Source organism: Notolepis coatsorum, assembly GCF_963971535.1.
Source record: "Notolepis coatsorum genome assembly, chromosome: 3".
Taxonomy (NCBI): Eukaryota; Metazoa; Chordata; class Actinopteri; order Aulopiformes; family Paralepididae; genus Notolepis; species Notolepis coatsorum.
Window position 1 is genome coordinate 81,433,706 of NC_140167.1, and position 26,695 is coordinate 81,460,400.

The 26,695-nt window shown below is 43.3% G+C and overlaps 1 protein-coding gene across 2 annotated transcripts; it reads right to left on the bottom strand.

Moving 5' to 3' along the window:
• Positions 1 to 276: 276 nt before the first annotated feature.
• On the bottom strand, positions 277 to 24,685 carry LOC311225591 (sentrin-specific protease 5-like). 2 transcript variants are annotated; one of them, XM_084310957.1, is made up of 9 exons: positions 23,890 to 24,685; positions 18,338 to 18,446; positions 14,686 to 14,833; positions 13,073 to 13,120; positions 12,857 to 12,934; positions 12,229 to 12,366; positions 10,797 to 10,880; positions 8,529 to 8,564; positions 277 to 3,018 (listed from the first exon to the last, which is right to left on the bottom strand). In XM_084310957.1, the coding sequence occupies exons 1-9, from the start codon at positions 24,644 to 24,646 to the stop codon at positions 2,908 to 2,910; spliced, it is 1,509 nt and encodes a 502-aa protein (XP_084167083.1). In that variant the 5' UTR covers positions 24,647 to 24,685; the 3' UTR covers positions 277 to 2,907. The 2 variants fall into 2 exon arrangements, with proteins under 2 accessions (XP_084167083.1, XP_084167082.1); XM_084310956.1 differs by having other exon boundaries at positions 8,529 to 8,579.
• Positions 24,686 to 26,695: the final 2,010 nt, after the last annotated feature.

Consider the following 26,695-nt stretch of genomic DNA (forward strand, 5'->3'; position numbering starts at 1 on the left):
TTGCGGATTACGACCTGGAAGTGCAAACTCAAAGAAAAACAAACCAGACACGTCTCCTCAATCAGCCCGACAAGTTGTTTTCTATAGGTCTTTATTTTCATTTCATCACTCAGTATGACAAACACTAGCCGTGTGTGATCCTCCAACTGAGACTGAACGTTTCCATGCCGTCCACTCAGCAGCAACTAAACACTCATCAATATTAACAGAATCAACAACAATAATATAACAGTCAAACCCCCCCCCCCCCCCCCATCAAAGCCAGAGGGAGAGAGGCGGGACAGTCATCTGACAAAATAAAACCCAAGAGTCCAAATAAAAACTGCTAGCTGTCAGAGTAACATAATTAACATGAGAACTTTCATGTCTCTTAAAACAGGCTCTGCTCATAATAACTTTTAGCAGATACAGGAGAACAGACGTCAGGGAAACTAAACGTTTATGGTTTCCTCGTGTGGTGGATTAGAACGGGGGCCTTTTGGTTGCAGATGAGGGGAAAGAGCGGTCAACTCTAGGTCACACCGGGGCTCCGGTGAGACGTTGTCTTCAGCAGCACGGAGCGCCTGCTTTACCTCTCATTCACACCTTCCACCAAGAGGAAGGAAGACTCATCAGTCGGGGTGGGAAGAATCCACAGGCCGTAGTAACTTTTGCTCGACCATCCCATTTTGCGGCAATACAAATTATTTGAAGTAGAGATGGACGGACTGAAAAATAACTTATTCGATTAAAAAATATATATTATTGCAGATGTTGACCATTTTCTTTTGGGGACATACTTCTAGTTCAAAGAAATGTAATAAATCTCAATATATTGCAGAAATCTGAATACTATTGTATCGTAGCCGCAATAATTCCCACCCATTTTCTTCAGGTGTGGTCGAGTGACAGCTTGACCGGTCTTTCATGGAAACCACATTTAATTACACCAATAAAATAGAGGTTCTCTTTCGCATAATTGTGTGTGTCCCGCCCTCTGCTCGAGGAGTTGACAGTTTTGAGTGAAGTATCTGCAAACCTATCGATCGCTACGCTCCGATTTAGAATGCGTACCCATTCGGTCAAATGGCAGACTGACACCCTACGGCCTAGCCTCAGTAGTAGGCAACCTGCACTAACCATCAATTCTGACTGACATGCTCCATCTATTAGCTAAACAGTAGCTAGTAGACAGGCCAGCAGCTAGCTCTGAAGCTAAACATGTAGCTAGTAGGCAGGCCAGCAGCTAGCTCTGAAGCTAAACATGTAGCTAGTAGGCAGGGTGGGATAATCACTTTTTCCATCCATCAGCTGGAGGAAAACCTACCTCCCAAACAGTTTCTTAGCAGTCACAGGTGGTAACAAACTATTTGGCATGTTAACTTCCTAGATCTAAACTATAAATTAAATCCATTAGAGGAAGTCACGTCACGTGGGAGGAGCCAATAGGAATGTACATCAGAGATTAAATCTAACAGGATCTGTCCAGCCACAGCTTCTCCCCCACTAGGAAGTAGAGATGCACTGATACTGGTATGATAACTGGTGTGAGATAACAGGTCTATACCAGGCTAGAATAGTAAGTATTCCCCAGTCAAACAAAGGCTCATGGATAACCGGTCAGAAATCCAAGCAAAGTTATTTGATTTTTGCATTTTTACACAGATCTATTCTTGTCCAATGACCCAGGAGTCATTCAGTACTCTCTAAGTAGCCAGTCAGTCAGTACACTCTCTAAGTCCTCAACAAGACAGGAGAACTGAACCCAGACCTTCAGGTGTAAAAAAACAACATGTTAGAAAACAAGAAAGCTTGTAACAGTTTGCTCAAAACAGTACAACTCTAAAGAGAACATGATGCTAGATGGAGTTCAGTAAAAGATGGACCTAAAAAAATTAAAACTGGCCAAACAGGAGGCAAGGCCACTCCGTTCAGGAAAAGGAAGTGTTCATCTCATTGGCCAGACATGGTCCAGGGGGTGGGGCCCTTGGGTTAGATCAGTTCTGGGGCCCCTGACCGTGCACTAGGGGTCATGCCAGTGACCAGTCTTGAGTTTGTACAGTTGGATCAGCAGCAGGCTTCTCCAGCTTCACCACACCATACTGTTCAGACCACATGACACCAACCGTCTCCACAAAGACCAACATTAATAACTCATTGAAGCAGCCTGGTCATCTATCCAACGCTAGAGACATCAGCCTGCAGCAGGTGGTCGTCTATCCAACGCTACAGACATCAGCAGGTTCAGAGTCCAGGAGTCCTAGCTGTGGTTGATGACCACTGACCCACCAAGCTACAGACTGAATGTCACAGCAGTCTGAATGACCTGGTACTCTGGAGGGGAGTCAAACAGATGAGACTTCTCTGACAGATTGAGACGCGGACGGCCAGCTAGATGGTCGGTCAACCAGACAGACAGGCTTTGAGAGTCTGATAAACAAGCAGTAAGGACTCCTATCTGTTCTGTCTGGTCGGACAGGCTTTGACCGGTTTTGTCCATGAGTCTGTATGGTAGACCGGTAAGGACAGGCTTTGACCGGTTGTGTCCATGATGTGGTAGACCGGTAAGGACAGGCTTTGACCGGTTGTGTCCATGATGTGGCAGAGCGGTAAGGACAGGCTTTGACCGGTTGTGTCCATGATGTGGCAGAGCGTTAAGGACAGGCTTTGACCGGTTGTGTCCATGATGTGGTAGAGCGGTAAGGACAGGCTTTGACCGGTTGTGTCCATGATGTGGCAGAGCGTTAAGGACAGGCTTTGACCGGTTGTGTCCATGATGTGGCAGAGCGTTAAGGACAGGCTTTGACCGGTTGTGTCCATGATGTGGCAGAGCGTTAAGGACAGGCTTTGACCGGTTGTGTCCATGATGTGGTAGAGCGGTAAGGACAGGCTTTGACCGGTTGTGTCCATGCTGAAGGCAGGTGCCGGTCAGACGTCGAGGCGTTTGTCACACAGCTCCTTGTAGATTCTCTTCCGGATCAGAGGCATGTCGTTCTGGCTGAACCTTAGAGCCTGCTTCATCGACAGACACCGACAGTACTGACAGACGGACACAGGGACAGACAGACATGTTCATACAACAGACTCTTGTTTATATACATTTTAGGTTAAGATGAAATGATAGTCAATCAAAGCAGTTCAAAAGGGTGAATTCAGACTAAGATTTAAGATTAAATGTAAAATCTGTAATTCCGTCAAACGGTGACCTCTAGGCAAAAGAGCCCAGCTTGGTATTGCACTTTGTTCACACTCGAGATCGCCGTTTGACAGAATAATAGATTCTGCCTTTAAATGATATGGTCATTCAAAGAGCTCAAAGAGTTGATCACCAGGCCCTGTGTCCTACTCATAGATGATGTGTCCACACTGGGCTTCACACGACACCCAGCGACTGCTAAATTAGCCACACAACTAATGTAAAGTAATGTAAACTAATTAGGGGTGTAACGGTACACGTATTTGTACCGAACTGTTTCTGTACGGGACTTTCGGTTCAGTATGCACTGTGTAACATACTGCAACGTTATTTTAGCGACGTTAAACGGAACGCACATGTTTTTTTTTGTGTACAGAAAGAAATTCAAAACTCCAAGTTCACTCTTCCCAAAATATAACTTGCGCAAAGGGCCTGATGTTGTTCGTTCAGCCCATGCACACCACTGAGAGATTACCTGTCATTTAGCATAGCCTCATATGTATGGAGAACACAAACGACAAGCCAGAGCTAGAAGACCATTAGGGACCTGCATGGCACTTGTTTCTCTCTTCAATAACATTTTACCCTGTGAGGGATGATTTACAATAAAGTGCTAAAAACTGAAAAGTAGGCTACTTACATTCTTGATGCTAAAACTCCCAAAATAGCGTGAGCAAGTATTTCCAACCGGGGCTTGAGATTGCTCAGAGTGCAAATCACTGTCTTCGCGACCGGTTGTTGTTAATTTGTTACTACACGTTCTTTAGCTCAATGAAAGTGTCTCTTATCCGCCATGCAGTTTTTTTCACAATCTAATATAATAATAATTATAAAAAATTATTACAAGTCTATTATTCATTTGAATATAGAATATTCTGTGACAGCCCTACTTAACACTTTCAGTGCCGTTCACGGATAAACACGTTTCTGAGTGCCATTCACGTGTTAACACGTTTCTGGATCGTTATTTATTTTATTAGCTATTTCCATTGATAATTCATCGGGGCAGCCTGTGCAGGCGCATCCTTGGATTCTCTCTGGCTCAGCCTGTATGTTGATCTAACAAGTCCGGTCTGGGTTTTCCTACTCTGGCAGTAGTAACGTTTATAACACATGGATTGGGGAGAATCAAGCACCGTGGATTCATGTACTTTCGTGGATTATCTTGGCAACACGATCGAGATCAATACTTGGAATGCAGGGCTGTACGCTAAGCTTTTTCACTAGGGGCACAGGTGCCCCAAAATGAAAAATGTAGGAGAACAGAATCTTTTTTTAAATACAAATTTTACCATTATAGTAAAAAAAAATATGTTCCTCCTGCTTCATTACTGTGGTCCTTTTATTTAACATTTAAGTGCTTTTGTTTTCAGGTTTGTATCTTTTATAATGAACCAACTGAAGTATTACCACAGCTGCAAACATTTCTTCTTTCATTGATAATGTTGACACAGTGTATTAACAGTGTTCATTAGGGATGGGTATCGTTAGGATTTTATCGATACTACTACTCTTATTGATACTGCTTAAAGGGGAACTCCACTTTTTTTGGAAATTAGCTTATTTAACATCTTCCCTGGAGTTAGACAAGAAGATGCATACCTTTTTTGTCTCTGTGCGTGCATTTTAGCTTTGGGAATAGACGCTCCGTTAGCATAGCTTAGCTTCATCACTGGAAGTGAGGCAGGACAGTAGCCTTACAGTGCCTTACAGTGTATTGCAAGGTCTGACATTGACCAAACTTGATATGCATGACCTTGGTGGGCTCTAGGTCAACTCCTGAAAAGGGGGTCAATGTCAGACCTTGCAATCAAAAGTTAGGGGGCGCACTGAAATTATGGCAAGGGTTATTAGCCCCCTAACTTTTGATTGCAAAGTCTGACATTGACCCCCTTTTCAGGAGTTGACCTAGAGCCCACCAAGGGCATGCATATCAAGTTTGGTCAATGTCAGACCTTGCAATACACTGTAAGGCACTGTAAGGCTACTGTCCTGCCTCACTTCCAGTGATGAAGCTAAGCTATGCTAACGGAGCGTCTATTCCCAAAGCTAAAATGCACGCACAGAGACAAAAAAGGTATGCATCTTCTTGTCTAACTCCAGGGAAGATGTTAAATAAGCTAATTTCCAAAAAAAGTGGAGTTCCCCTTTAACGATTCGGTACTTTATCGATACTCTTTATCGGTTCTTTTTGATTATTTTGCAAGACATTTTCTTTTAATTAAGAACAGAATCGACATTGCTTTATTATTCTTTTATAAAACTATATTACTGCACATGGCTACTTTTTGATCAATTAATACAAGCAGTCAGATAAATTAACTATTTTGGGACTTTCTATTTTATTTAGAAAGTTCTTAAATCAGAATGTCCCACCCAATACTCGGCTGTTAAAAACGGTTCAATACTCCATTTTATTAGTAGAGATACTTTTAGAACAGCCTGATGCTGTATTTTCCATGAGTTGAGTGGACACATGACCGGAGCAGTGTGTGTGTGCGTGCACACGCTTTACGTCGGGGGCGTGTCAACAGTGTCAGCTGAACTCGCACCAAACAAGGCATAGGGAAATAGTCAGACATCCCAGAATTATTTCATAATACAAAGTTTCTGAATGGATATTTGGATTAAACCAAGTTGTATGCAGTGATGACCGGTCTTTCCCCGTGGAACACAAGTTACTTAACGTTACACGGGTCGCGCTATCTAACAATAGCCTTTCCGAACATGTTGCATGTATCCCCTCCCTACTTCCCATTTCACATGAGAACCAAGAAATTCTATTTAAACTCTTGTTGATTTAGCCAAATATTGGTCCTCATTCTCGAACGGACATACGTAAAACTTACCAAGGATTTCCTTCGTAACTTGATTTACGTACTTATTCGGCATTCACGAACGGCTTCGTATTGTAAATTCTTTGTAGGATTTACATACTTGAAAAGGCAATTGTAAATCGGACAGACCGGTGTGCCCGTGGTTTCAACAGCTTTCTCTGGGACAAGTCATTGGGGATTGCCGATACTACAGACATCCATGGAATTAAATAATTATAATGATAATTAATACGACAATTTGTATATTTAATAATTACGTTTTGCATTTATAGTCCTGACTCAATAAGGCATCGTGAGCATTACACACACACACACTGCAAACTAAATTAATAAGAACTAAACTGATTGCACTGTATAGTGGAATATACTGTTAATATGCCATATACTGTCTTCTCTATTATTTATTGTTGGTTTGATGTATTCCTTCCTTCCATTGTTAAACGAAATAAATACGTTAGTGAGGCAGCCTCAGCACACAAGCACACATGTACTGTATATACCGTAAATCCTCTAATAGTGGAGGGTACTCGAATAAAGGACGGGCCTCTTATATAAGCCGGGGGTTTGATGCATGCAGACAAATACAGGCTGGCTTCCAATACAAGGTCGCAAAAAAAAGATTTTTATTTATTTTTCGTGCCGTGACATAGAATGAGAAACTCTTGCCAATGCAAATTAAGTGCTGCCTCTCTCTACACGGACTACATTAACGTTTCCCTCGCGTTAGCATTAGCATTAGCTAACGTTGTCATCATAGCCAGATCTGTGGTGTCAGCTGGATGACATTGGCTTGTTTTGCAAACGTTGGTTAACGTTCGCTATCTATATGGCGTTGGCAGGCGGGGCTGGCGTTGTCCAGCATCGTTAACACTTTGGGTGACAAAAATGAGTTAAGTCGTTTCTGGGCCTAAGTCGTTCATTGCCAAAAACTACTTAAGTCGTTTCTGGGTAGTTTTTCCGATATTTTTATTCAATATCCATGGAATGAGTCTGAGGTTGCCACGGTGCAATACCGGCCGCATCCCGCTAGACGGTGGTATCGAGCACCCTTTGTAACTTTGAATCTTCGCCTGTGGGACGGCCAAATGTCTCGGGTTTCATTTTTCCTTGTCGGCCAAGGCGAACGGTTGTCCCGGTTGCATTGAAGCGCGTCAAATATCCCGGATCCATATGTTGTGGTGGATTATGCCGTGGTCCAAATGGACATTGGATGTACCAGATGGCGATCAAACAATTGGAATATTATTTTTGGAATACTCCCGATCACAGGTAAGAACGATCTGACGTACATTTTAGCTTGATCCTGCAATGCTTTCATACCGAATGGGCTGATAACCGGTTTTAGTGTTCAATACGAATGCCGTTACTGACAATCAAATTATCAGAAACGACCCCCCCCCCCTCCTTTCATGCATTCATGATGGAACATAATACCCATGATATAGATTTGATTGCGGGATAATAGCGTATACAGGCAAGAAATGGCAACGTCTATAGTGGAATTGACATGTAGGGCTATAACTCAGGATTTCATGAATTACCCTAGACCGCTCTAAAACCATACTTATATTCACCACGGTATAACACGGATGGATGGAAACATTTATTATTTTTCACATATTGAACGATAGATACTCGATGTCAAATGGGCCATAGTATTGTATCCATAGCTATAATATAGAATATAGTTATAGCTCTACAAACAAGGTGACGGATCCCTATCTATCTAGTGGTGGCGTCGCTACAGACGGCTGCGTCCAATGGCTGGCACTGAAAGTGTTAATGAACTATAGATTTATATGGAATTCGTTAATTATTAACATTACTAAGTGAGATATGCTGATATGGTGTGTTCTGCGGTGGGACTTGCTGTTATAATACCTAGTGAAATGGGTGATTGGAGTGGTAGAGACCTGCTTTGCTGGGGCGATTCATTTCGCGCGTGTACAGTGTTGTTTGTGTGTATTCACGCGCTGAGGCTGCCTCACTGGATGCTACACAATGGAGCATTTATTTATCCACTCTGGTTGGATGGTGTATTGTACTTGTGCTGTATAATAACAATACATTTTAATATCAGTCGCAAATCGCTTCCGGCTACCTGTAGAATGCAATGCCAAACCTCGGCTGTTTTGCACACGCCTCATTCGCCTTATAAGGAGCCCCGCCAGGCGTGTCTGTATGCAAATTAAATCAACGACAACGCGCATTTGAGTTTATGAATGAGTGACGTAATTCATTTGTGGGAACCCAGCTACGAAGATTTTGGCCACATACGTAGACCCTTTCATGCGTTCAGGAATCCGGAGGAGGATTTCCGTAAATCTGTTGGTCCCATTTAAGATATTTACCAAGGCACTTACGAATATGTTCGAGAATGAGGACCATTCATTTTACAGGCATAATGGTGTTTGGAGCTCATTTAAGACTTGTTAAGGCCCCGCGGCCACCATGTTAAAGCAACTGTTTCAGACAGACTGCAGGACGCAAAGAGAAAGAAAGAAGTGTCCTCTCACCTCCAGGACGAAGACACCACAGTCACTGTCGTTCTTCTGTTGGGGAATCCCCTAGGAGACAACCAATCACTTCCTGATTAAGACCAGGGCTAAGATTAAGGGTTATGGTTATAGTTAAGAGTCAAGACCAGGGCTCATATTAAGGGTTATGGTTATAATTAAGACAAGGGTTAGGGTTGAAGCAGAATGTCACCCTATGTTCTTGTGCCTCAGGACAGTTCAGTCAGTATTTGTGAACAACGCATTTGTGAGCTCTTACACCCAAATTAGGTTTATATTCTAGCATTCCTAGATGATCTGAACAACTAATTTTGATCTAAGAGCTCTCAATGCTAGAATATAAACCTCATCTTGGTCTAAGAGCTCTCAATGCTAGAATATAAACCTCATTTTGGTCTAAGAGCTCTCAATGCTAGAATATAAACCTGATCTTGGTCCAAGAGCTCTCAATGCTAGAATATAAACCTCATTTTGGTCTAAGAGCTCTCAATGCTAGAATATAAACCTCATCTTGGTCTAAGAGCTCTCAATGCTAGAATATAAACCTGATCTTGGTCTAAGAGCTCTCAATGGTAGAATATAAACCTCATTTTGGTCTAAGAGCTCTCAATGCTAGAATATAAGCTCTCAATGCTAGAAAATAAACCTGATCTTGGTCTAAGAGCTCTCAATGCTAGAATATAAACCTCATTTTGGTCTAAGAGCTCTCAATGCTAGAATATAAACCTGATCTTGGTCTAAGAGCTCTCAATGCTAGAATATAAACCTCATTTTGGTCTAAGAGCTCTCAATGCTAGAATATAAACCTCATTTTGGTCTAAGAGCTCTCAATGCTAGAATATAAACCTGATCTTGGTCTAAGAGCTCTCAATGCTAGAATATAAACCTCATCTTGGTCTAAGAGCTCTCAATGCTAGAATATAAACCTGATCTTGGTCTAAGAGCTCTCAATGCTAGAATATAAACCTCATCTTGGTCTAAGAGCTCTCAATGCTAGAATATAAACCTCACTTTGGTCTAAGAGCTCTCAATGCTAGAATATAAACCTCATCTTGGTCTAAGAGCTCTCAATGCTAGAATATAAACCTCATCTTGGTCTAAGAGCTCTCAATGCTAGAATATAAACCTGATCTTGGTCTAAGAGCTCTCAATGCTAGAATATAAACCTCATTTTGGTGTAAGAACTCACATAAACATGTTATGACCCCATACAGAGTCCCATTCATCGTCTTTGGAGCAGCCCCAGATTTGACATCCCAGTGACATCACCGATTGGAGGATCTCTCTGATTTCTAGCTTTAGGAGAGAGTGGTCTGTGTTCATAAATACTGACTCAACTATCCTGGGGGCTTGAAGCCTTTTTACAACGCATCCGCGTTTCCGGGTTCCCGTTTTGCGCTCTGATTGGCCAGGTCATGTGACATGAGCGCCAATCGTGGGACGGCAAGTTTCTACACTGGTTAAGCTTAGGCACTCTTCGAAGTTGGTTAAGGTTAGAGTTTGTCTTAGAGCATGGCGATAGAACGGCAGGTAGTTTGCAGGCTGTTCGACGCGGAAATGGGCAAACACGCTATTGGTCGCACATGTCACATGACCTGGCCAATCAGAGCGCCGGAAACGCAGATGCGTTGTAAAAAGGCTACACACATCCTGGGGCACAGGAAGAACATGTGAATTCGTAAAATGGGTGTCATTCTCCTTTAAAGGAATATGCCAATGTTATGCGTGCCGACCGTCTTCTCCAGAGTCAGACAATAGGGTAGATAGATACCATTTCCTCTGTGCGTTCAGAGTGGAATAGATGGCAGTTTCAAGCCAGGCTAGTGGTCCGTATCCGCATCCATTCATTTGTGCTAAGCAAGGCTAGCTTGCAGCCGGATAGCTTTCTACTGATTGAAAATTGTTTTCCATCTTCTTGTCCGTCTCTGGTAGAGAGGAAATTGGTATATATCCTCTTGTCTGACTCTGGTAGATTGGGAATTTGAATCTATCTTCTTGTCTGACTCTGGAAAAGACAGTAAGCACATTTCCCATAATGTTGGCGTGTTCCTTTAAGACCAGGGTTTACCTTTATAATGAGCACCCTCCAGCCCTTCTGATATGTTTACCTTTATAATGAGCATCCTCCAGCCCTTCTGATAGGTTTACCTTTATAATGAGCATCCTCCAGCCCTTCTGATAGGTTTACCTTAATAATGAGCATCCTCCAGCCCTTCTGATAGGGTTACCTTTATAATGAGCATCCTCCAGCCCTTCTGATAGGTTTACCTTTATAATGAGCATCCTCCAGCCCTTCTGATAGGCCGCCTGGTCCTTCTCTTTGGCTTCTGACTGCAAATACTTCAGGATGTTCTGATGGACACACACAGTTTGTTTTTGTACCCATTGGATATATTTGTTTAAATTCTCTTGAAAGGTCTTTTTACCCCAGACAGCTCTTGTTGATGAGTGCTTCTTCCCACGACACGTCTTAGAGAATTAACTGGTGCACTTTAATTTGACTTTGATTACATGTATATGTACATACTGTACATACCAACTATCCACCATTTTGTTTGTAGTCATGAGGAGAGGAGACCCAGGGCCTTTGATGGGCTTTGGAATAAATAAATAAAAACGACACTACGCAGCTCCTGTCAATCATATAACTTGTAAATTTATGTTTTTTTTATCTTAATTTTCGGCAGTTCGTTTCTAGCAAGAAACGGCGTTGCAATCTGATGAAGAATGGCGGAGAAACTTATATAATAAAAAAGTAACTACTTAGAGTAGATTTCATTCACGGTTTGTGAATCACGCCTGGTGATACTAAATCCAGATTGAACTCTGCCATGATGGGAAAGGGGAGATTTGGCCCGATCCATAGATGTGCGACTTGGCTATAATAAAGTCATTTATAGGCCTGATATTCTATAGTCATATTTCAAATTGCATGCATCTACAAAACCTTCTGTTTAATCATCTTCCCTTTATTCATTTGCTTAGATTTCTTGTATACGTGATCTCAAGAAGGTGCTGAATGAGCTGTGTTTTTCCTGTCTGGTCATTTTTAGCATGGTGTTATTCACTGTCAAAGATTAAAAGAAATAATAAGAATTGATATTCTCCTTTGGTTCATTACAATTTACTCAAGCCTAGTAACAGACACAATATTTCTGACACTGGTACAAATGTAATAGGCCCTAATCATTGTATGTCAGCTCTTTGACTGCCAGAGTGGAGTTGACTCAACCTAGATGACTTTGACTAGGCTAATGGGGACTCAACTCGGACTCTTCTTTGGTGACTCAGACTTGGACTTGAACACTGGGGACTCAAGACTCGACTCTGACTCGATATTTAGTGACTACAACACTGGTATAATATACACTCTTATCTATTATAGAACGTGGTACGTATGTACAGTCCACCCTGGTATAATATACTATATCAATTATAGTACTATGTATGTATGTACAGTCCACCCTGGTATATACACTATCAATTATAGTACTATGTATGTACAGTCCACCCTGGTATAATATACACTCTATCAATTATAGTACTATGTATGTACAGTCCACCCTGGTATAATATACACTCTATCAATTATAGTACTATGTATGTACAGTCCACCCTGGTATAATATACACTCTATCAATTATAGTACTATGTATGTACAGTCCACCCTGTAGTGGTATAATATACACTCTATACTTACATCGATGGTATGTTTGAACACAATGCCCTGGCTGTCGTAGTAACTGATGGTTTTGGACGCCATGTCGACTGCGATGAGAGACCAGTGGATCTCTAGGTGGATGGGAACTAACAACAGACTTTTAGAGAACAGGTCCACCTGTAAATCACACACACAGAGTTAGTCCAGTCACTTTAATTGGCTTCTTTCTCGCTCTCTCTCTGTCTGTGAGTGTAGGTCTGCTATAGGCTACTCCTAATGCGGGAAAAGAGGTCATGCGACTGTCTATCCCTTCGCCCCAGTGCCCCCCGTCTTTTCAGAAAGCCACACAACCACAAAACAGCTGCTATGAATCAACTAGAAATCTCCAGCAGGCTGCATAATAATAATGGTCCACAGGCGTCTCCGCCCTCTAGTGGCCACAGTTAGTGTGTGTGTGCTTGTCTTGTTATTGGTCTGAGGTTTCAGGTGAGCTTCTATCATGCCTCGCATTCAGCAAACATAACCTTTTATGATGTTACCTACAATCAATGCAATGAACTTCAAGAACAACAATAAAAACAGACAATGGAAAATGACTAAGGCAGGGTGCCATGGCAACCACTGAGAGAATGATTGACAACTGTGAAGTCCCCCTCTTTCCCTTTACCTTCTTGGTCCATCTCTTCACTCCCTCGTAACCCTTGGCAACCAGCTGCCTGTGGAAGAAGCTGTTGAAGAAATGGACCTGGGGGGGGATATACATTCATATAAACTTTTAATGTAAACTCTGACAAGAACTTTGTCAAAAGCAAGATACAGTAAGTACTACATGGCTGGTTACACACAGACAGACAGACAGACACGGACACACACCCAGTCTCACCTTGTGCTGGGTCGCCTCCACGATGAGTTCTCCATATGTGTTAATGACCTGAACAGACAGGACTGCTGTTAAGAGTGGATTAACATTCTAAACTGATAAATGTACCATTAAACAAGTATGGTACGAGATTCATATCATGCCATAAATCCATCAACCTGGACCAACTCTGTCTACAACATGACTCAGCCGTCTAGTCCAGCCTGGACCAACTCTGTCTACAACATGACCCAACTATCTATATGGCTCTGATAGAACATGACTAGTGATGCACCGATGTGAAAATTGTGGCCGATACCGATAACCGATATTAATATTGCTGTTCTGGCCGATACCGATATTTACCGATGTCGATATCTCTGTATAGAAAACACTTTTTTATGATAATCAAATAAAGAGCTATTTTCCAAAACGCATAATTTCTTTACTTTTGTAACTTATTTTCAGAAATGACTGATATTTTGAAACTATTTAAGGCCAAAACATGTTAACACTTTGGGTGCCGGGAACCGTCTTTAGACGTCATTCCCGGCCATGCTCAAGTTGCCGGAGGACGCTTTACGTCGTCCTTATATCAATATTTCAAAAATCTGCGATCGGATTCATATGTCCCCTCCGCTGGCCTGAGATCCACCAGCAGGACCCACTGAGCTCTCTGGCGGTTCAGGAGCGCCATCTGGTGGCCGATCGGCGCAATCGCTTAAACAGGATGTGCCATAGAGGTTGTGCTAGACGTCCGTATTGCTTCCGGCCACTCGGTACATGTTCCGGGACTCTGGCTCGTCACGCTACATAGCGATCGATTGCCAATAACTCGATAAACAACATGATTTGGACGTATATACCATTATACAAGCTGGAGATGGACCGGGTAAATCGCCATCCCATAATGATAGAATTTCTACTCTACGATGATCGCCCAACGGCGCGCGGAGACTGGGGTGAGTTTGAGCGTGTAACGTTACCGTCTTCGATACTAACTGCTATTATCAACATTTGACCCACATTAGATGATTGGTATAACGCTGCCCACGGAATTATAAACGCCCCCTCGCCCATCCGGTCAACATCAGATGACGTGTAGTAACTTCTAGAAGTACGTCTAGTTGGAATTTTTTATATCGCGCTGATTGCCATCAAACTGTATTTCATCATCAATATAATGCATTTGGGGCTATATCACGTTCTGGAGAAAGCTGCAGAAAGAGATGAAAACATACTTATACATTAGACCATACTTTACTATGAATATGTGAATGAAAAAGTTTAACGTTGCTACACAATGAACAATACATATAGGACTTTGAATGGGCCCTAATAATGGCAATGTAGCAATAGAATTTAAAAAGTTATAGCCCTGCAAAGAAGGGGACTTTCTCCATAGACAAATAGCGCTGGCAATCTATGGTATATCATGAATTTAACCTTAGGCAGCCAAAGTGTTAAAAAAAATAAAAAGATAAAAAAAAAACTTTTTTATATCGGCCCTATCTTGATATCGGACCGATACCGATGTGTAAAAAAACGGCCATATCGGCCGATATTATATCGGCGGCCGATATATCGTGCATCACTAAACATGACCCAACTGTCCATGTCAATGGCACTGGTCATACCTGGTCATTGAGCCAGTTCTGTTCCTCCAGGGTGCTGAGGTCCTCCAGACTCAAGGTGTGTTTGTTATACGTCACCATGAAGCCAGCAGCTGAGGCAGAGGCCAGCCCTGCCTTGTACCTGCACACCTCGCCTGGAATGTCCAGCTTCCTGCAGTCAGGAAATACATAAACAAACAAGCAAAGAAATAGTTAGAATTAGGGCTGCACGATTCTTGCTAAAATGTGAATCACGATTTTTCTCTCTAAGAATTGAGATCACGATTTTCTCAAATGGTTCTTATTTTTCGTCAAAAGTAAAGTAAAAAGAAAAACAATAATAATAATTTTTAAAACATTTTAAGTAACTCATTCAGCGCCGGAGGCCTAGAGCATCTTAGTTCCTACCACGCCAACGCTCTAAAAGATAGGAATAAGTGGCTGTGTTTGTAGGGCTATATATATATTCTATATTATAGCTATGGATACAATACTATGGCCCATTTGACATCAACTATCTAGCGTTCAATGTGAAAAAGAATGAATTTTTCCATCAATATGTTTGTGTGTTATACCGTGGTGAATATAAGTATAGTTTTAGAGTGATCCTGTCTAATCCCAGAAAACGACGATATGCAGCAAAATGTGAATTTCACTAAAAGTGTTGCCGTTTCTCATGAAAAAGGGGGGGGGTAGTTTTTTTGATGCTTTGATCGTCACCAACGGCATACGTTGTGGAGTAACGTTACACACACACGTTGCGATCGAGGTGAAATCCTGGTTGGATCAAAGCAGGATTGATATAATTTAGTCCTTACCTTCACTAGGATGTACCCCAAAAAGAATATTCCAATTGTCTGATCGCGAGTCCAAGAACTGGTGTCCATCGTGTCGCCAACATAATCCACCACAACAGATGCATCGGAGGCATTTGACGCTTCTCAACGCGATCGGGGTACCCGCTCGCCTCGCCTGACAAAGAAAAGTGCGCCCTGAGACATTTGATCGTTGCACAGGCCAAGATATAAGGTTTCAAAGGGTGCTCGATACTGCCACCTGGGTGGATGTGGCCGGTATTGCACTTTGGCATTCTCAGGATGATTCCCCATGTTAACCCAGAGGTCCGTGTGCCTGTAATGAATGGAAATATCGAATAAAAGAAATAACGATGAAAACCCGACTATACTCGGGTCTGGCGCTGAACGGTCGGCGAGATAACCCGACTATCCTCAGGTCTGGCGTCCAAAGAGTTAAAGTACAATTATTATAATTTTTTTTGATCTACTTTTTCTCCCCATTTTTCTATTTTTCTCCCGTCCCCAATTTCGCATTGTCCAATTCTACCCTCCCCTGTCTCGAACGTTGTTAGGCCATGCCTCCCACAAGCCGGCTGCAATGTGGACTAAGCCTTACATCATTGATCATTGATGTTTTAGTAACATTGATGAGCATTCTAAAAGCAATTCTTAAAAATATTCAATTTGAAAAACAATCTTAAATTGTATTTAACACTTTGATCGCCATGGTTAAATTCATAATTTATCATTCCTCGCCAGCTCTATTTGTCTATGGAGAAGTTCCCCTTCTTTGCAGGGCTATAACTTTTTAAATTGTATTGCTAAATTGACATTATTATGGCCCATTCAATGTCCTATATCTATTGTTCAGGGTGTAGCAATGTTATACTTTTTCATTCACATATTCATACTAAAATACGGTCTAAAGTATAAGTATGTTTTTATCGTTTTCTGCAGCTTTCTCCAGAACTTGATTTATAGCCCCAAATGCATTATATTGATGATGAAATACAGTTTGATAGCGATCGGTGCCAGATAAAAAATGTCAACTGCACGTAGTTCTAGAAGTTACTACATATGATCTGATGTTGACCGGATGGGCGGGGGGTCGTTTATAATTCCGTGGGCAACGTTATATCATTCATCTAGTGTGGGTGCTATGATCATTAGAGCAGTTAGTATAGAGCAGTGGTTCCCAAAGTCGGGGTCGCGACCCAAAGGTGGGCCGCGAGCAGCCACGGGAGGGCCGCGAGATGATTAAAAAAAAAAAAAAAAAACGTTTCTTTTTTTTAGGTCGCTGAACTTAGAAGCAGGCCAGGACAGTGTTTCTAGTTGTATTCTAAAATTCTATTCTATTGTATTCTAAAATGTGACTATATGGTTAACTTAATAAATAAACAAAAACGAAAAATCTACTTATTTCAACGAACATTTCAAACTAAATAACAGATTATGCACATAAAACGCTGAAAACAACCGAAGCAACAATAGTATTGTAATGAGGCTATTATTATTATCATTATTATTTTGCAACAAGTTAGCCCTCTCATAAATAGCACATATAAATGAATAACTAACTTGAACTAACTTAATAGGATTGAAGTGATATTTGGCTTAAAAAATCGGTTGCCTGGCAAAAAAAAGAACAAAAGCCTGACGATGTGCATTGGGCCGCGGCTCTCTGACGCCTTATTTTCTGGGCCCCGGCCTGAAAAGTTTGGGAACCCCTGGTATAGAGGACTTTAGAAAATAACGCTGAAACTCACTGTGGCTTCCTCGCGCCGTTGGGGGATGAGTGTGGAACAGAATTTTTTCTATTATGGGATGTCGAAATACCCGATCCATTTCCAGGTTGTATAATAGTATATACGTCCAAATCATGTTGTTTATTGAGTTAGGGTGAGCGATCGATTATCCAGTGTGTCAAGATGGAGTCCCGGGAGCTATAGCGAGTGGTCGGACCGAATTTGGATGAGCACCAGTTTCCTGTTTCCGGTTTGCTGTTTGGGCGATCTGCCGATCGGCCACCAGATGGCGCTCTTGAACCGTTAGAGAGTTGAGTGGAGCTCAGCAGTATATCTCAGGTCCCCGGAGGAGAAATATGATTAGGCGATTAAAGTGTTAACACTGTATTTTGTATTTTGTTTTGTTTTGTTTTTTTGTTTTCTGTTTCTTTGCTTGCATGTAATTTTAGCCATCTTAATTGTTAGTTTCATTGTGTATTGTATGTTGAGTACTGGCTTTTAATAATTCTGTTTTGCAATAATTGTTTTTGTATGTTTTTTTGTGTGGACCCCAGGAAGACTAGCTGGTTGCCATGGCACCAGCTAATGGGGATCCGTAATAAAATCAAATCACGTGTCCCCTCCGGTAGTCGAGGAGGCAGCCGTCACATCTTTTCACCTGCACAGCGCGATCTCTCAGCGGCGAGGGTCTGCGTGGGAGGGACACGCCGTCCTCGTCGCTTCCTGATTCTACTGCGCAGGCGCACCAACCGACCTGTAGGAGTCGCTGTCCACAACGTCCGATCCCCACCCACCAGCTTCCCACCCCCTAATGTACAGACTGGCAGGCAGACAAGGACAGGCAGACAGCAAGCCTGTTTTTGAGGTGTGAGTGTATGAATGTGTACTAGCCTGTTTTGAGGTGTGTGTGTGTCTACTAGCCTGTTTTTGAGGAGTGTGAGTGTGAGTGTGTCAAGTCAAGAGTTTTAATTGTCACGGCATACAAGTATACAATGAAATGCGTGTGTGCGTGTGTGTGTGTGTGTGTGTGTGTGTGTGTGTCTGTCTACTGGCCTGTTTTTGAGGAGTGTGTGTGTGTGTGTGTGTGTGTGTGTGTGTGTGTGTGTGTGTGTGTGTGTGTGTCTCTCTACTGGCCTGTTTTTCAGCAGTTGTGTGTTTCCCCTCTTCTTCAGGTGCTCCAGAACATCTGTTTCACTGAGTGGAATGAAACTCCCATACTTGATATAGAAACTAGAGAGGAACTCTAAGAGAGAGAGAGTGAGAGAAGAAAGAGAGGGAGAGAGAGAAGAGAGGGAGAGAGATGAAAGGGAAAGAAGAAAGAGGGAGAAAGAGGTAAAGTTAAATACAGTATACTCAAGTTAACAGCTGCACACATTTATAATTTAAACTATTATATCTTACAGTTAGTGTGTTAACACTTTGGACGTCGGAGCGATATGCGTGATGTGTTGTTAAAAGGCTGACACTCTAAAGCACAGGTCGGCAATAGGCGGCCCGCGGGCCGAAATTGGCCCGCCAGCAATAATATCTGGCCCCTCAGAATATATATATAAAAAGAAAAATAATATATATATTTTTTTTATTCTTTTTTATTATATATCAGACCAACTAGGCTAGGCTATATGTTAGCTATAATGTCCAAATAGAGAAACTACCACCACCTAAAGAATGCTTAGTTATTATACTTTGTTTTATCCATGTTGAGAGTGAATAACAGGTAGGCAGCGAGGTGCAATGTAGCGCTTGCTCAACATGAAAAAAGTCGGTGGACAGTGCCTGGTGCTGAAATAACAAACAAGCAGTGTGGACTTTTTCAAAGTTTCAGAACGCTTGCTATTTGTAACAAATGCAATGCAGAAGTTCCACGAGGAGGAAAAAGGGCAACAAGCTATAACACATCCAACATAATAAGTCACCTGCAACATCACCACCGCTACGATGGTGTGTTAAAAGCCTACGACGATGCGCCCCTTTCGTGACTGTGATGCAACCCTTGGTTGGATTCACTTATTGCTCCGTAGTAGCCAGGTTAATTTGCACCACCAAGCACTGCTTAAAAGCTAGCGGTGGGTCCAAAATATATCAGATATAAATTTCAAAAGGTACCCAGCGTTCCATTAGGGTTTCACACACACACGCGGCAGGGTTTGAAAGCTCGGCGTTGCTAATAAACATTGTAAATCATTTTTATAAACGAGTAAAAAAATCACTGAGCTAGCCTTCGCTAAAATGGCTGCTTCCTCATTTTACAGTAGGAGCGCTGTGATTGCTGGGCGCACCAGACACGTGACAAAGCAGCCAGCAATCACAGCACGTAAGTTTCACCACGGACATATGGACCTGTGATGTTTGTTTGGTTTATTTAATTCTTTTTGAGGCGTGCTGTCCTATAAATGCCAAGTAATAGTTGTTTCATGGACCAAGACCACAACAGTCTCCTCTTCTATAGCGTCAAATGTTTTATCTGCTGACAAAGCACAATACCTGTTGGTTTTTAGTTCACTCATTGTTCAGGGAAACACATTGTTAATGACATATTGACATTGACGGATTGTGAATTTTGTGATTGACTCAAATTATATTTATTTGGAAAAATAAATAGTCACTTTATTTGAAGAGTCAAAACTGTTCTCTTGGCTTTGTTTTGTTCATAGTAGTAACACTCATGTCATGATAAATCTGGTTAGGTCAAAACTACAGGAATATACATAACAAAAAAATTATTATAATACAATAAATATATATATATTATCGGTAGGGATGCTCGATATTGGCTTTTTTACCGATACCGATATACCGATATTGTCCAACTCTTAATTTCCGATACCGATATCAACCGATACCGATATATGCAGGGTTTCCCCCCCCCAAAAACGGAATAATTTCAGGTAATTAACATTACATATCTCTTGTTGTGGAATTATCACAACATTATGCATACTTTTGACAATAAATAAAATCAGAATTTGTTCTTACTTGCTTGCCTGGGTAAATAAAGGTTATAGAAATGTAAAAAAAAAAAAAAAAAAAAAAAAAATTGAAAACCGATACCGATATTTTCCGATATCCCTAATAATCGGTTATCGGTATCGACCTTGAGGAGCAGAAAGTTATCGATATCGGGGTCAAAAAATCAATATCGTGCACTCCTAGTAACAATGCAATTAAACTGAAGTCAAATCAGAGCAAAAAAAGCTGAATCTGCTTTAAGAAGATGTGCTACATTAGGTATAAGGAATTACAACGAGACATTTATTAACTAAATAAAAAATACAATTAGGCTTTTAACCCTCTAAAGCCGGGCGCAACACTAGACATGTTTTGTAAAACATTAAATATCTTTGGATTTGTTTGTGATAAAGACTTGCTTTATTGTATCGGAATCGATTGTCATCTAAACATTTTGTGCATCTCTCATAAAGCATAGAATCTTGAAATATCTAGATTGGTTGTTTTCCCTGGACTGCATCTAATCTGCTGTATCTATCCATTTATCATATATCTATGTCTGTCACTATAGCCAATGGAAATGCTAGAAATGGTCACATGGACTGGGAGAACCAATGGGTCTTGTAGTAAAACTTGTAGGGCTGTCAACAAAAAAATTCTCAAGTAATAATAATTATATTAGATTGTGAAAAAAAACAGCCCCCGGTGGGCGGTCGTTAGTGGTTAACATACCATTGTATTCGTTCGGTACTCTACACAGCCGTTCGGTACGGTACGGTATACACTGAAACGGTTTGGTACGGATATGTGTACCTTTACATGGTACTGTGTGTGTGAGAGAGAGAGCTTCACATGGTACTGCAGGGCTGTACAGTGCGAGATATATGTCGCACGTGCTACAGCAATATCGGTCTGTGCGATGAATGGATTTACTTCAGTAGCACTGGTGCGATAGGCATTCGGTTCATATCGATACTCTTATTTTGAAAATCCTGCAGAAACTCTCATTTCCGCCCAAGCGCAGCTCCAGCCATAATATCTATGGCTCCGGCAGCTAGCAACGTTCGGTTCATATCGATACTCTTATTTTGAAAATCCTGTGGTGTCGTATCCGCTCGGCTCTACAGCACACAGCAGTACTCGTCTCAGTAGTAGCAGTAACGTCTGGAACACGCACATTGCAACATAGCAAGGCTAGTGTGCCTATTTCGCGACCCAAAACAAATCCCTGCTGTTTTATTCCGCAACGGGTCAAATGCATCTAACATGCTTTGCAATCCTCGCCATTCCTTTATGACCACGTCGTGTTAAAGTCCAAAATTAACAGCTAACCTTGATCAGAGCCAGAGAGAACAGCAGAGTGGGGACTGGGAAGGAGGAGGGGGGGGGGGGGGGGGGGGCAGGCATTCTCCCTTCTGAGTGTGTGTGTGTGAGTTTGAAAAGATCAGATGAAGTCAGACGAGTATATTATATTGATAGTAAATGTACTGAGGGTGGACAGATAATGTTGATATTTAAACATAAAAAATACAATACATAATAAATGTATTTAATATTCATGATCATCATGCAACATGTTGTGAATTCCAAAATGTTTTACGGTACTTAAAGTTTAAAGCTCAATAAGTCAATATATCAAAACGTGGCAATTTATAGTGAACAGGATGTCTATTTGGTAAAAACAATAGATTGTTTTTCATTTAAATGTCTGGAAGAGCTCAATACATTTTTTCAAATTATATTTTCGTTACCTTTTTTGAGTTGATTAAATGTTACTGATTGTGTTATAATTGGGCTTATGATATCGTCTTATATCGATTTCAGGCACCTGCATCGTATCGTATCATGGCAGATATCAGCAAATATCGTATCGTATCGTTGTCCAAAGAATCTATATCGTATCGTGATGAAACTTGTGATTCCCACCCCTAGTAGAGTCCATACACCCAACACCAAATCCCATAATTACTTACACGTAACGTGTAAGAGAGACCTTCACATGGTACTGTGTGTGTGAGAGGGAGAGAGAGAGACCTTCACATGGTACTGTGTGAGAGGGAGAGAGAGAGAGAGAGAGAGAGAGAGAGAGAGAGAGAGAGAGAGAGAGAGAGAGAGAGAGAGAGAGAGAGAGAGAGAGAGAGAGAGACCTTCACATGGTACTGAGAGAGACTTTCACATGGTACTGCGGCTCAGCCCCCCCCCCCCCCCCCCCACCCCCCACCCCCCGTTTTCTCACTAATGGAAGTCGAGCGTTTCCAGTGTTAGCTTAGCTTGGTTAGCAGCTAACGTTAGTTAAGGTTTTTACAGTGACATGGACATACAGGAATGGCGAAGCATGTTAGACGCATTGGACCTGGTGCTCGCGCTGGTCTGTGTCTATTATGAAATGAGAATTGAGCGTCATTGGAATTCTGATTATTTTCTAACTGGTCTTATGTATCAAAATGTGGCACTGATTGACCTAACGTGAATCGGTACTCGGTAGTACCGATGTAATTCGGTCGGTACCCTTAAAAGTACAGAGTTCGGTACCCATCCCTAGTTATTATATAATCATATATTTCTTTTTTTTTATTCACTTTTTTCTCCCATTTTCTATTTTTCTCCCATCCCAATTTCGTATCATCCAATTCAACCCTCCCCTGTCTCGAACGCTGTTTCTTGCCTCCCACAAGCCGGCTGTAATGTGGACTAAGTCATACATAGCACGAGTCCCCTCCGATACTCGAGGTAACAGCAGTCGCATCTTTTCACCTGCGAGGCGCGATCTTTCAGCGTCAGGGGTCTGCGCTTTGGAGGGGCGCCGCCCCCATCGCTTCCTGATTCTACTGCGCAGGCGCACCAACCGACCTGTAGGAGTCGCTGTCAACAACGCCCGATCCCCACCCATCAGTTTCCCACCCCCTAATACTGCCAATGTGTATTAGTACGGACGACCAGCTAAACTGAAAGCAATGTGGAGCGCTGGGCTCGAACAGGCAAACCCAGCGTCTCCAGTATTCGTGGTGAGCGCCTTGCCCACTGCACCACGTAGCCGCCCCCATAATCATATATTTCTATATATTATTAGGCAGACGTGTTACCGTGCAGCATGTGTTTTATTATATAATCATATATTTCTATATTATTAGGCAGACGTGTTACCGTGCAGCATGTGTGTTATTATATAATCATATATTTCTATATTATTAGGCAGACGTGTTACCGTGCAGCATGTGTGTTATCATATAATCATTTATTACATGGCGTTTTCACATTCGCCGAAATGCTTGCTTGTGATTGGTCAATAGCGTGCGTCAGAGGTCAGTTATCAGACAATAATGACCGCTGTGGGACAATAATGACCGCTGTGCGCAGCTGTTCGCAATCAAGCCCACTGACACACACTGTTTCAGTGCAATTAGACACTGCCGGTGTTCTGCTGCCGGGGAAGCTGCCGGCGATGACAGGGGGGCGGAGCGACGAGCGGAGCGACGAGCGGAGCCAGAACCAGTGTTGCGAGTCGATGTAAAATGAATTAGGTATATTGTTAGTAAGTTAGCCATGTAATAAGCGGGATAATGTATAGCTATACTCGATCATTGTCGCAAAATAATTGACCTTCACTGACGTTTAAAACACCTCGCCGAGGCGGCTCGGTATTTTAAACTCTGTGTCGGTCAATTATTTTGCGACAATGACCTCGTAGCTATACATTATCCCTTACATATTTCTATATTATTAGGCAGACGTGTTACCGTGTAGCATGTGCGTCAGTGGCTCCAGATTCCCGCTCTCCTCCATCTGTCCGTCCGTCTCGCACATAGGCTCCTCCCACTTATCCCAGGTGCCGGCCTTACAGTACAGTCTGTGGTCCCATAATGCATAGCGGTGCTGTGCAGTGTGCACCGCAACAGGGTCCCTGTGAGGCGGGGAAATGAGGCCGGGACAGGAAGGTTCCACCTCCATAGGAGTGGCTTCGTGGTTCTGGCCTGTTGGCACAGCGACAGCCCCATTTGACAGCGGAACCGGTACCAGTTGTGTCGCGTCCGAGGGCGGGTCCACCTGCATGGCGGAATCCGAGGCCCGGTCCTGGGCGCTGACCGACGCCATGACCCCTGACCCGGAAGTAGAGACCGGGATTTGCGCCGATTCCGTGGGTCCGTTTCCTCCGACCGCAGCGCCGGGTGTCGCCACTCCGATGCCAGAAATGGTCGAGGACAAAAGCACCGGAGCAGCCAGGACAGAGGCGGTCCCGGTCCCGATCACTCCACCCACAGCCACCAACCTGGCCGGGCCAGAGACGGCTATTGGTGCTGTGGGTGTCCCCGTCTGCTCCACAGTCCTGAGGACGTCCTGAGATGTTTCTAGCCCAGACTCAGTCCTCTCTCCCAGCTCCATGTCAGCAGCTCCAGAACCAGCCTGGCCCTCAGACTCAGTCCTCTCTCCCAGCTCCATGTCAGCAGCTCCAGAACCAGCCTGGCCCTCAGACTCAGTCCTCTCTCCCAGCTCCATGTCAGCAGCTCCAGAACCAGCCTGGCCCTCAGTGGTGTCTGTCCCGACCTTAACGAGATCTCTACCTCCCCCTCCCCTCCCCTGCCCCCCTCTTACTCCCCTTCCTAACCCCACCCCACCTTTACCAAGCCCACCCCTTGCTACCCCCACCCCAATGCCCCTCCCCTGCCCCCCTCTCACTCCCCTTGATAACCCCACCCGACCCCTTCCTATCACCACCCCACCCTTCCCTGTTACACCCCGCACTCCTCCTCTATTCACTCCCACTTTCACCTCCATCTTGGAGGAAGTAGCCTGCACTATGACCGCCCTTCCCCTTCCCCTTCCCCTTCCCCTCCCCCTCCCACCTCTCCCTGCTCTGGTCACCCCACCCCTAACCCCGCCCACCCCATCCATAACCCCGCCCACCCACGCAATCTCTCCTCCTCCCCTCCCCATGCCAGACGTCTCAGTCTTAACCTCCTCCACCTCCTTCTGATCTCTCTCCCCGTCCCCAGAAACACAGTTCCTCATTGGTTCATTCCCAGGGGAGACGGTGATTGGCAGGTCAACAGAGGGACCCGACTGGACAGGAGAGTCGTTGACCGGTCTTCCTCCGGCCTCTTTGACGTCCTCGGTGTCATCTAGGAGCAGGAAAACGAGGAGGGGTCAAACAAAGTCATAATACTATGAGCAGAAAATAAGGACTGGACAAATAGTATCATAGCAACAGACTCGTCTAATTTATAGGCCTGACAGACCATCTCATGTGGGATATTGAAGGGATCATGGCTCAGATCTTTGGTTGGCAAGTCCATCAGGTCTTTCCTCAGCTCAATCCATGCCGATCCTCATACCAGCTATGGACAGTTAGCCACAAGCTAACGCTAAGTCAATGGGGTCAAGCTCCTGTCTGTACAAGATGAAAGAGGCTCACTGAAATCTACTTGTCTGTACTGTCATAAATGTCAGTTGAGTCACCGTCAGTCAGCCAGTACAAACAGGAGCTCCTGTGCAGAACCAGAGCATGGTAACTGTATGGACTGGGACTGGTTCAGAACAATCAAGCTGTACGGACTGGGACTGGTTCAGAACAATCAAGCTGTACGGACTGGGACTGGTTCAGAACAATCAAGCATGGGAAATGTGCATGTTTTCTGTTGTGGGTGGTTAAAACCTTTGTCTGCATGTTGAACCTGTATCAATTCCCCTGAGGAAATACATCCTCTGCATTTGACCCACCCTAACTATTGAGGAGCAGTGGGCAGCCACACAGAAATGGCACCTGGGGACAAACTCCAGTTGTAATGCCAGTACCGTGGTCAAGGGGCGATGGCAGGAAACCTAGCATGCATGTCTTTTGGTGTGGGAGGGCCCAGAGGAAACCCACACAAACATGGGGAGAACATGCAAACTCCACACAGAAAGACCCAGGTCAGGACCTTCTTGCTGTAAGGTAACAGTGCTAACCACTGCTGGGGTTTGAACACAGGACCTTCTTGCTGTAAGGTAACAGTGCTAACCACTGCTGGGGTTTGAACACAGGACCTTCTTGCTGTAAGGTAACAGTGGTAACCACTGCTGGGGTTTGAACACAGGACCTCCTTGCTGTAAGGTAACAGTGCTAACCACTGCTGGGGTTTGAACACAGGACCTTCTTGCTGTAAGGTAACAGTGCTAACCACTGCTGGGGTTTGAACACAGGACCTTCTTGCTGTAAGGTAACAGTGCTAACCACTGCTGGGGTTTGAACACAGGACCTTCTTGCTGTAAGGTAACAGTGCTAACCACTGCTGGGGTTTGAACACAGGACCTTCTTGCTGTAAGGTAACAGTGCTAACCACTGCTGGGGTTTGAACACAGGACCTTCTTGCTGTAAGGTAACAGTGCTAACCACTGCTGGGGTTTGAACACAGGACCTTCTTGCTGTAAGTAGAGCTGCCGCGATAACCGCATTACCGCGGTATCGCTGTTGCATCACGCTCACCGCAGAGTTAGGCTGAATACCGCGTCACCGCTGTTTTTTATCATAATAATAAAGTTGGCTTGCGGCTTGCGGCTTTGCAGATA